This window comes from Aspergillus neoniger (assembly GCF_003184625.1).
Source record: "Aspergillus neoniger CBS 115656 unplaced genomic scaffold BO87scaffold_18, whole genome shotgun sequence".
Taxonomy (NCBI): Eukaryota; Fungi; Ascomycota; class Eurotiomycetes; order Eurotiales; family Aspergillaceae; genus Aspergillus; species Aspergillus neoniger.
In genome coordinates, this window is record NW_020291146.1 from 163,567 (window position 1) to 175,219 (window position 11,653).

General features: G+C 50.5%; 2 protein-coding genes across 2 annotated transcripts; both read left to right on the forward strand.

The window, feature by feature from the left end:
- Nucleotides 1-750: 750 nt before the first annotated feature.
- Nucleotides 751-7,931, forward strand: BO87DRAFT_416320 (fatty acid synthase subunit beta; the record flags this gene model as incomplete). Its single annotated transcript, XM_025626746.1, has 6 exons — nucleotides 751-816; nucleotides 902-949; nucleotides 1,357-6,646; nucleotides 6,713-7,323; nucleotides 7,413-7,814; nucleotides 7,874-7,931. 6 exons carry the CDS (start codon nucleotides 751-753, stop codon nucleotides 7,886-7,888), a joined length of 6,432 nt encoding a protein of 2,143 aa, XP_025479175.1. The 3' UTR covers nucleotides 7,889-7,931.
- Nucleotides 7,932-9,622: 1,691 nt separating this feature from the next.
- BO87DRAFT_335504 (cytochrome P450) lies at nucleotides 9,623-11,412 on the forward strand (the record flags this gene model as incomplete). Its single annotated transcript, XM_025620498.1, has 4 exons — nucleotides 9,623-9,701; nucleotides 9,769-9,915; nucleotides 9,985-10,317; nucleotides 10,383-11,412. The coding sequence occupies 4 exons, from the start codon at nucleotides 9,623-9,625 to the stop codon at nucleotides 11,399-11,401; spliced, it is 1,578 nt and encodes a 525-aa protein (XP_025479176.1). The 3' UTR covers nucleotides 11,402-11,412.
- Nucleotides 11,413-11,653: the final 241 nt, after the last annotated feature.

Here is an 11,653-nt window from a genome sequence, read left to right on the forward strand (position 1 = left end):
AACTTCTTCTGCTACCCCCTCCACATAGTAGTCATCACACGAGGAGATAGTTACTACATTAACCAAACCCCCATCGCGCTCAAGTTGGGATACCAGTGACGGAATCCACGAATTAGTGGGACTGTTCCAGAGAGCCCTAGTCTATGAATGAGCTCTCCCACGTGGCTCAACTAATTCAGTATCATGTTTTCGGAATTCGACTTGGCTATTTTTGTCATATCATAATTCTAATTACAAATGGACTAAGGGGTTTAGTTTTTATTTTTTTTATTAGTATTGTTATCTTTTCTTGTTCTCCTTTCAACAATTAGTTATTTATTGATCACATGCGAAGTTTGTTTGGCACTATAAGAGAATATATACTATTATTACTACATCAATATGAGACGGTCACATGCTTGAGCTTATTCGGTTTGAGAGCACATGCATAAGCTTACTATGATTAAGAATCTTCCCCAATCTTACTAAACCGTTTTTCCAGCCCCAGTTTGATACCGTCACACTACTTCCAAAACCTGTGAAAGCCATAAATCCATTCCCCGCTGACTTCGGACTTCAGTGCCACTGCGGCACCAAACCGTATTCTCCACCAAACCATCATTGAACAGATCAAATTCTGACCAAGAGCCCTTTGTAGCTGGTGGCGCCTTTGCAGACGGACGAACTCAACTCAATAGTATAAACACATAGAGTACATGAATTAAGAATATTCAACGAATACAATATGCTTTTACGACCGCAGTGGAAACCATGCCAAGGATACGATTCCTTCCTATGGGGCCGAAATTATACGGTGGCTTACTACGCAGAGTATGGGTAAGACAGAGCCTTGCAGCTTACCAACTTCATTTAGAAGGTAGTATTTTGTGTCGATCACTTACTATATTTATCCACACCCTAGCGCAGGGGATCAATTCATCCTACCGCCACATTAGCTGTCGAAATTTATGTATGTAATATATACTGTAAGATGAGTAAGTGGAGTCGTACTGTTACACCGTATTGTCATATGTATGATGTTAATTTCACCACCGCCAAGACCTCACGTACCTGCAGGAAGATCTAGTTCGAATCTGAAACAAGAACATCGACCAACACAACAGGCGCAGTCGCATGGAAGCTCAATAGTAATTATTACGCAGCAGAGATAGAGTAAGGTGACCGGCGGCAGGATCCAAGATTGAGGATCCGACACGTGGATGGCTGCGATGGAGTATCCACTCTATATGCGAAAGGTGGAGAGGATACGGGACATGCCCAGAATGGCGAAGGTGTTCCTGGTAGGCTGTGGTAATTGATGGAGTAAGATTGTAGATGTTGGCAAGTCTTCCTTAAGCTATATTACACTGACTGCAGACTTCGCGGCTCGGGGCGTGGGTAAGAGCAGAGCTTCATTCCACCGCTATACACAACGCAATCATGGAGAGCCCGTGGTCATCGCTAGGTTCGCAAGAATCTTCTTCAATCTTTGAGGCACCATGGGAGGAAGTACGACAACCACAATCACTTTTTGCTGACGAGATCTCACTCGAATTTGGAGCAATTCAATGCTCAATTCCTATTTCCAGTCAACTGACACCGAGATGCCGACTGCTGAAAGATAAATTCGCCAATTCGATAGCGTCCACATTACAGGAATTCTCCAGTCCTCTCGAGCTGTGCTCATCCTTTTTACGGTTCATTCTGGACTATACTTACGATGAATTATCGAGTGCGTCGCTGGACGTCGCAATCCTCCGCGAGATTCTGAGCTTCGTTCAAACCAGCCTGCTTCGGAATGAGAACATCAACACCGTTTTGGCTTCTAAGAATGACGACCCGGCCGTGGATCGCTCGATTCTGCGCACATACTTTCAAGCATGTGCCCTGGCCAACTACCGATGCACGACTGGGACCAGTGAGCTCCTTGCGAGTGCGCAAACAGGCCAAGCAAGGCTGTTTGCGCTATTCAACGGCCAAGGAGTAGAGAGCTACTTTGACGAGCTCGTGGAGACCCATACCATTTATGAGGAACACCTTGCATCTGTCATGTGTCTGATGTCTGAGACGCTCGTCCGCCTGGCCGCGGATGATCAGCTCAAGGAGATCTTCCTGCATGGTCTTGATGTCCAAGCCTGGCTCGCCACCCCGGATACTCGTCCCCCTATTGACTACCTCACCACACCGGCCGTCAGTCTGCCGCTCATTGCTGTCTGCCAGCTGGTGCAATATGCCGTTGCATGCATCAACCTGAGTGTTACCCCGGGGGAGATGCGACAATCTTTGTACGGCGCCAGCGGTCATTCTCAGGGAGTCGTCGTAGCCGCCTTCCTTGCGGCTGTCACAACATGGGACAGCTTCTACACCGCCGCCCAAAAGGTCATTGAGGTGCTCTTTTGGATCGGGACCCGTTGTCAACAGACCACAAGCACTATGTGTCCGAATTCCGGCCTTGAGAGATCCCCCTCGTCGTACATGCTCAGCATCAAGGGAATTCCGCAGACTGCGCTGCAGAAACAGATTGATCAGATTAATGAACAACTCCCCGCACAGCAGGCTGTGCATCTCGCTCTAGTTAACAGACCGCAACAATTTGTCGTCGCCGGACTGCAATCATCGTTGCAGGCACTGGAAAGGATCCTTCAGCCTGGAAAGAATGGTTCATCCTCGGCCAACACTAACTCGTCTCGGATCCCTTTTCGCCAACGCGCTCCCATTATAAGCACCCGCTTCCTACCAATTGGCGCGCCCTTCCACTCCCCATACTTGCAGAAGACGGAGGATTTACTTCTCCAAGACTTGGCTCCCTTCACTCTTCGTGGAGCTGACTTAGCCTTCCCTGTCTACCACACAGAAACAGCCGAGAATCTCCAGAGCAGTGAGAACATCATTCCCCAGCTGATACAGATGATCTGCACTGGCAGGGTCGAGTGGGAGATGTTACAGCAGAAGGTCCTGCCGGGTTTCACTCATCTTTTGGATTTTGGACCTGGGGGAGACGCCGGAATCGGCAGTCTTGTCAGCCAGCATCGCGAGGGCACAGGCCTGCGAACTATGATTGTCTCCGCTCATCGAGGCACCAATCCAAATTTGGGCTATGCAGGTGACCTCTATGCCCGGTATGCTGCGGTCCGATATAGCCCTACCTGGTTCACAGAATACGCCCCATCCCTCATTCAGTCTCCCAGCACCGATCCTCAAATGCTAGTCGACACCAAGTTCACTCGCGTCATCGGCCTTCCTCCGGTCATGGTGGCCGGGATGACCCCAACCACAACGTCGCCCGATTTTGTAGCAGCCATACTCAATGCTGGATACCACGCCGAGATAGCCTGTGGCGGCTTCCCCGACGCTGGCAAGATGCGTGAGGGTCTCAAGTCTCTTGCTGCAGCAATCACTCCTGGTCGAGGAATTACATGCAATGTTATCTACGCGAACCCACGGGCCCTGGCATGGCAAATCCCCTTGCTAGCGGAGTTGCGGCGATCGGGAGTTCCGATCACAGGATTGACAATCGGGGCTGGGGTACCGTCTCCTGAGACTGTGCAAAGCTACATTGACGAGCTGGAGTTGGAGCACCTTTCTCTGAAGCCGGGATCCAAGGGCGCAATCGACGCAGTGCTGGAAATTGCACGTCTTCGTCCTGATTTCCCAATCATCCTTCAGTGGACTGGCGGTCGCGGCGGAGGTCATCATTCCTACGAGGATTTCCATGAGCCCATCCTCGACCGGTATGCGCAGATTCGGGCCTGCCCCAACGTGATTCTGGTGGCAGGCAGCGGCTTCGGCGATGGAGAGGGGTCCTACCCTTATTTGAGCGGCACGTGGTCAGAAACCTTGTTTGGTCGGCCTCGAATGCCGTTTGATGCCATTCTGCTGGGGAGTAGGGTGATGACCGCGAAGGAAGCGCGTACCAGTCTCGCTGTTAAACAAGCCATTTGCGACATCCCCGGTGTTGGGGACGCGGACTGGGAAGGCACCTATAAGAAGCCTACGGGGGGTATCCTGACCGTCCGCTCCGAAATGGGAGAGCCCATCCACAAGGTGGCCACCAGGGGTGTGAAGCTCTGGGCAGAATTAGACCGGGATATCTTCAGCCTCCCTTGTGGGAAGCAGAAAGACGCGCTGCTGGCTCGCAAGGACTACTACATCCGCAGGTTGAATGAAGATTTTCAGAAGGTGTGGTTCGGCCGGGATGCTACCGGAGCCGTGGTCGACTTGTACGAGATGACCTATGCGGAGGTTTGGCAGCGCATGGTGGAGTTGCTTTATCTGCCACATCTCCAGGCGTGGATTGACCCTTCTTTTCGAACCTTGGTCTGGGACTGGACCCGACGCATGGAAGAGAGACTCGGTTGCGGCGCAGCAGCGGATGAGAAAACTACCCGAGCTGTTCTCCGAGACCCATCACAACTCAACTATCCTCATGAGTTCCAGGAGGAGCTCTTCGCCAAATATCCACCAGCCAAGAAGGAAGTTATCACTGCAGCCGATGCTGACTACGTGGTTTTACTTTCTCGTCGCCGCGGACAGAAGCCTGTGCCCTACATTGTGGCCTTGGACGAGGATATGGAATACTGGTTCAAGAAGGACTCTCTATGGCAATCAGAGCGCCTTGAAGCTGTTTTCGGACAGGATGTTGGGCGCATTTGTATCCTCCATGGACCAGTGGCCGCGCAGTATACCTGCACAGCTAATGAGCCGGTCCGCGGTATACTTGAAAGCCTTCATAACTATTACATAGCGCCGATCCTGAAAGAGCGATACGCTGGTGACCTTTCTGAGGTTCCCTTTGCGAGGAAAACAGAGGATCTCGACTCACTTCCCCTGGTTTGCGATGGATTTGTTCTTGAGCAAGGGGTGAACGCCGTCACCTATCGACCCACGGATATAGATCGCCAGCCTTCAAGTGAACAGTGGCTGAAAGCCCTTACTCAATCAACCCTTGCCCCTTGGTGCCGTGCCATTTTCACAGAGCCGATGATTGTTCAAAATGGGAAGCGGATCTACAACCCCCTTCGTCGACTGTTTGCCGCAACGGGCAGAGGACGAGTCGTAAAAGTGCGGAATCCCCAATCGACGAGTATGCCGGAGATCTTCATCAGGGAGGTAGAGTATCAGAGAACTACAGGAGGCAAAGTACAGCCACATTTGATCGCAAGTGCCACTCTACGAAGAGCTTCTTCCGAGCCCACCAGCGACATTTTGATGACTCTGAGAGATACCGCATCTGAGCCCTTGGAGTTACGGTTTCAGTACAAGCCACAGCTTGGCGCTCCCAGCATTACTGAAGTAAGAGCCAATCGGAATTCACGGATCCAAGAATATTATCAGCATATCTGGGTCGGAAAAACTCCATCTTTGGCGACGTTGGTATCTCCTTTAGATCATGTCTTTCGCGGCGAGGCAGTGGTTTTGACACGAGAGATGATCCGACAGTTCGCCCAGAGTATTTGCAATCACAACTCCAAGTACACGTCGGAGACTACCCAAGGGCCTATGTATGCACCTCTGGATCTGGCCATAGCGGTTGGATGGAGACCGCTCATGAGTTGCCTGTTCCATCCGCTTATGTCTGGAGATTTTCTTCGGCTTCTGCACCTTAAGAACTCTTTCGAGTACTGTGATGGAGCTGAGCCATTGAAAGAAGGAGACTGTCTGTCTTCAGAGGGCCGACTGACATCGATTAAAATCAAGCAAGGAACAGGAAAGGTCGTTGATGCAGAGGGAACCCTCTACCGGAATAGCAAGTCTGCAATCCGAATCAAGAGTACCTTTATCTTGTTGGGCGAATACCATGACTACGAAAATACGTTTGCGGTAAAAGAAGAGAGGTTTAACCTCAATATTTCTTCGCAAAGAGATATCGCTTTGTTGAAGTCACGGGCTTGGCTCTCCCTGAATCCAGGTGTCGATCTGCTGGACTATCTCCACAAGGACATCGAGGTTGAGGTTCGGAGCCGCTATTCGTTTCTTGACTCGGACAAATACGCAGATATCTCCGTAGAGGGACAGGTCATTTATCGGTCGGTGACCGGGGACTCTCAAGTTCTAGGAACTATTAACCTTTCCGGTGACAACTACATCAAAAACCCAGTGACGGACTATCTGCGCAGACACGGTAGTCAACTCGACAACGATTCCCAGGCACTCCCGCAGCCGCAAACTATGCTTGATGACCTTGAAATTACCATTCCGGACTATGCAACCAAATACGGACAAGCTTCGGGCGACTGCAATCCTATTCATCTCTCAGAGTTGTTTGCGAGCTACGCAGGGCACGATAATCGAGTAACCCATGGAATGTTCACTAGTGGATATGTTCGAGCGCTGGTGGAAGCGCATGTCGCGCAAAGCGATCCCTCGCGAATGCGCTCCTGGTCCTGCAGTTTCGACGGCAAGGTTTCACCGGGAGATAAGCTCGGCATCAAGGTCGATCAGGTAGGCTTGTCGCGCGGCAACCTCTTGCTTTCCATCCAGGTCCACAATACGTCGTCGGGTGCCAAGGTCCTTTCCGCTCAAGCCACAGTCGAGCAGCCTCCAGTCGCATATGTCTTCACCGGCCAAGGTAGCCAGCAGCCGGGAATGGGCATGGGGCTTGAGAAGCAGAGTGCGAGTGCCCGGATGGTGTGGCAAACCGCAGATGAGTATTTCAGTAAAACATACGGTGAGGCTGAATTCCACCTAACCTCGTGCGCGTACTAGAAATCGGGACTAATGAGTTATATCCTAGGATTTTCCATAACCCAAATTGTACGGGATAACCCAAAGGCACTGACCGTGTATTTTGGTGGTGTCAAGGGCCGTGCCGTTCGCGCGAACTACACCTCTCTCAAGTTCGACACTGTCGGAGATGACGGGACGGTGATTTCCAAGCGCGTCTTCCCTGATATCACCTCATCCTCTCGGTCGTACACGTTCCGCTCCACCAATGGCCTCCTGCATCAGACGCAATTCACTCAGCCAGCCCTGGCTTTGATGGAGATGGCACGATTCGAAGACATGCGGGCCAAGGGGGTCGTGAGAGAAGACAGTCTATTCGCCGGTCATTCGCTGGGCGAGTATGTGGCACTTGCTGCAATGGGCAAGATCTTTTCCATCGAGGAAGTGTCGGCCCTTGTCTTCTACCGGGGCCTGACGATGCAGAATGCAGTCAAACGAGACGCTGAGGGGGTTACCGACTACTCCATGTGTGCCGTCAACCCGATGCGGGTCTCGCCAAGGTTCAGCGAGAACGACCTACACTGGTGTGTCGCGGAGATTGCTCGCAGCAGGGGCCCAGGGGGACTGCTTGAGATTGTCAATTACAATGTTGCGAATATGCAATATGTCTGCGCAGGAGATGTGAGTTTTTCCCCTAACACCTTTATGGGCCTTGATCTCTGGGTTCCACAAGTCGAAATAACCACTAACCTGTGCAATAATATCTACAGCTTCGTGCACTAGCCACCCTCTCAGACTTGCTCGACGCTATCGCAACTGGCGTCTTGAGTCTCACCGGTGTTGAGGAGGTGCAGACCTTCATCCAGAAGACCCTCACACGACTGGAAGCCTCAGTCACAACAACAAATAAGCGGATCGTTTTGCAACGCGGGCGAGCCACAATTCCGCTGAATGTCAATGTGCCTTTCCACAGTAGTCTGCTCCGCCCTGGAGTAGACTCCTTCCGCTACCTGCTTCACAAGCACATATCTGAGCCCATGGTCGATCCGGATCGACTGATTGGACGGTACATCCCTAACCTGGTCGCCAAGCCATTTGAGCTCTCCAGGGAGTATATCCAGGGTATCATGCAGTTGACTAAGAGTCCGGTCTTGGGGGATGTGCTTCAGAAGGTGAGTCTGGAATAAAGTCCTTCTTCATCTAATTTACATCTAACGAATGACATTCCCAGTGGCCACTGTTATGAGGAGAGATACGGAGTTGCTAGTGTTATTATGTAAAATGACGACAATGAACTGATTTTCTGTTAAGGCGTCGTGGAGGTGGTGTGATTTCGGGGATATATCTACATGTTACTTTGATAGAGCATTAGTGTTTATAGAAAGTTGTTTCATGATAGTTTGCTATTCGTGACAGTTACAAATAAATATTCTAACCTTGATTGTAGAAGAACGGAACATCGATAGCACGGATGAGTCAACCTTCATTATCTAAAGGATAATCTCTCAATATCTCCGACATGTATCCAGTTCTCACTACGAGGGTATCTTGCAAATTGATAATGATACACACAAGATCCACTATTTCCTGCCTACTACTGGAATTTTAAAGGCAATCTGAAGTGTTGAACCTTCCTCGTATCTCACGGCCAGGCACACAAGGGTCGATAATAACGGTAATGCAGGATGATGTGTTGCGTCTTCACGAAACTAAAATCACTCATACAGGGTGGTCGATGTGATGGAGAAGATCAGATGCAACGGCTGTCGATCCCACTCGCCTTCCTTTTAGAGACATGGCTTGCAAATGGATGGCGGAAACCTTGTGTTGACCATGCTCATGAGCATCATGATGGTTATTACTATTTATTACTATATCAGCAACGCCTCCAAAATAGGTAATAAGCAGGCATATCCCTCAATGTCTGTGTGCATGACCTAAGACAGGACCTGCAGTGCACATCTGCTGGCTTAGATCAGTGACGAACACCCAATACTGAAGAGCAAAACCACATCCTCAAACAAGTGACACACCGAGCCGAAACGAGCTAATGCAACTACACTGCCACGTGGTAATCCTGTTCCTGCTAATGTAACATAGGAAATATATGTCTTTGAATTGATCTACTGGAGGACTTCAGGAGATTAGCAAGCACCATAGCGCCATAGATGCAGCCTGGGAAATGAACGCAGTGAGTCCTGGAAAGTGCCAATGTGCGCTGTTTCCATTGTGTAAATCAGAAAGTCAATTGCTTTCCACGTTATCCTCCTTTCCTGGTGGGCTGAAATAGGTAATACTTGTGACTTTTCTTTACATTCCCTGTTCTGCTGTCAGTGCTGCCAGCATCTATGATGCAGCTTAGATCGCCCCTCCTTTCGCCACGTTTATGTGGATCAGTGGGGGATCCCGATGGCTTATGGGGCTAGGGACTCAAATCCATCATGAGTTCCTTCGTCGGGTCGTAGGCAAGTAAACTAATTCTAGATGTCTTGGGCTTCCTATAGTAAGCATAGTAAGCAGTCAGAGTCCACTGTGGCGCTGCCAGCATGTGCACAGGTGGGGAAGGAAGCCAACCATCATCTAACTGGCTGTTATATTTTATTCGCGGGCCCAGTAGGGCTGTGTTTGGTAAATAACAATGATATCATTTGAGGTAATAATGCATGCTACTCGAACAGGTCATAGTCTCTGCTACAAGGCTATGCTACACCAACTGCTTGGTTCCGAGCCCAAACTGGACAGCCTTACCACCATGGCTCAGCTACCAATGTCTCAGACAAGATGAAACTGCGCATTGCAAATTTAGATTGTCTGACCTCGTGTTCGATCAGCGGTTCAAGCCTACAGCTGTTCCTGCTGCCCATGGCGTCGTCAATCGCCAGCATAAGTTGAGAGAGGGGGACCGGTGTAGTTTCTTCTTCCATCAAAGTCCTTCTGAATTTTTTGATCTATCATTGAAAAGTGAGGGTGTGTGAAAAGTATGATCGACTCACAAATTTTATCAAATTTCGCCCTCAAGGGACTCCTACTGGGTCTCATAGCTTTGAGCTGCAGCGTTCGTCTCCCCATCTTCCCACACCCTAATACATATGAACAGCCTTGCTAACATTCGGGGTTAACAGGCAGCTGGACTTTGCATTTGTCGAATTTTCTTTCACCCCTTAGCCAAGTATCCCGGTCCCTGGCTGGCAAAGATCACCACTTTGTATGCCGGTTATCATGCATGGCGCGGGGACCTGCATCTTGACATGTGGAGATGCCACGAGAAGTACGGTGAGTACCTCCGACTATTCATGGCATATGAATATTGGAGTACTAACGTGAGGATCTCTCGGCTCTTAGGTGACTTTGTCCGATATGGACCTAATAGCCTCCTTGTCAACACTGCCGACGGACTTCACGATATCTACAGCCATGGGAAGAACTTCAAAAAGGCCCAACGCTATGCCGCCATGGTGCATAGGGCCCCGAACACATTGACCGTGATTGACAAGAAAAAGCATGGCAAAAAGCGAAGAGTCATCAGCCAGGGCTTCTCGGATTCCGCCCTTAAAAACCACGAGGTTGTCATCCTGGAGCAAATAAAGCACCTATGCAACCAGCTGAAGGCAGGACAGGGAGGTAAGCCGGTGCCAGCAGACACCTGGTCTACACCGAAGAATATGGGCCGAATGAGTATGTGCTTCCCACTGAGATAACCCTAACATCCAATGAAACTAACACAGAACCATCTTTTCCAGCCGACTACCTCGCCTTCGACGTCATGAGCAACATTATCTTCGATTGCCCGTGGTCAACCCTGCGTGACCCCACCTTCCGCTTCGTCCCGGAGGTGATCGAGAAGTCCAACGTCCGAGTCGGAACCCTAGCTCAAGCGCCCGAGCTCAGCATTTTCCGTCTCGACAAATACCTCTTCCCCGAAGCCATCAAGGCCAGGAACACGTTCATCAGCTTTGTCGAGGTGATGCTCACCCAAGGCATCGAGGCAGCCTCCAAGACAGGCAAGGGTGTCTTCGCACTACTCGCAAAAGCCAAAGACCCAGAGACAGGTCTTCCTCTACGCAACCGAGAACTAGGCGGCGAGAGCGCGACGCTGATTGTCGCGGGAACCGATACCTCCTCTACCGCGATGGCGGCCTGCTTCTTCTACCTATCGCACAACAGGGCAGCCTACGAGCGCGCAGCGAATGAAGTTCGCAGTATCTTCACGTCCCCCGATGAGATCCGCATAGGCCAGCAAATGAATCAATGCGTGTTTCTGCGTGCCTGCATTGACGAGAGCATGCGCATGTCCCCATCAGCGGCTGGATCGCTGTGGCGCGAGGCCGAGGAAGCAGGAGCTACTGTGGACGGACAGTATATCCCCCCTGGTGTGGATGTGGGAACGTGCATCTACAGCATTCATCACAATCCGGCTTATTACCCTGAGCCGTTCTGCTTCCAGCCCGAGCGGTGGATCGCGGATGAGAGTCGTTCGGTACAAGGGGATGTTGGACGCGCGCGATCAGCGTTCAATCCTTTCTCAATCGGCCCCCGAAGTTGCATTGGGAAGAGCCTCGCTTATGTGGAGCTTCATCTTGTGTTGGCGCGAGTGCTTTGGGAGTTTGATATCCGCCTTCCAGAGGGGGATTTGGGTAAAATTGGTCAAGGGAAGGTGGGCGCTGAGTTTGGCCGGCATCGGCTTGATGAGTATCAGCTCTATGACCATTTGACTGCTGCGAAGGAGGGGCCATATTTGGAGTTTTGTCCGCGAAATTAGGAGTGAATTTGCAGTGGTTTGCCAGAAATTGGGTGCTTTATTTCCGGTCGGGGTTTTGGCGTTCTTGGTACTATCATGATTCTTGTCATTAGAGAAGTCGTTTCATTGATTGCATCTACTCCTTTCTTGTGTATTATGTGAAGAGACCATTCATGAAATACCAGGCAGTGTGTGAAGTATAAAAGAGACGTGTTCAAGGGCCGTTATCGCCGGACTCCGTGTTGTCTACAGAAGTCAAATGACAGGGCGCTA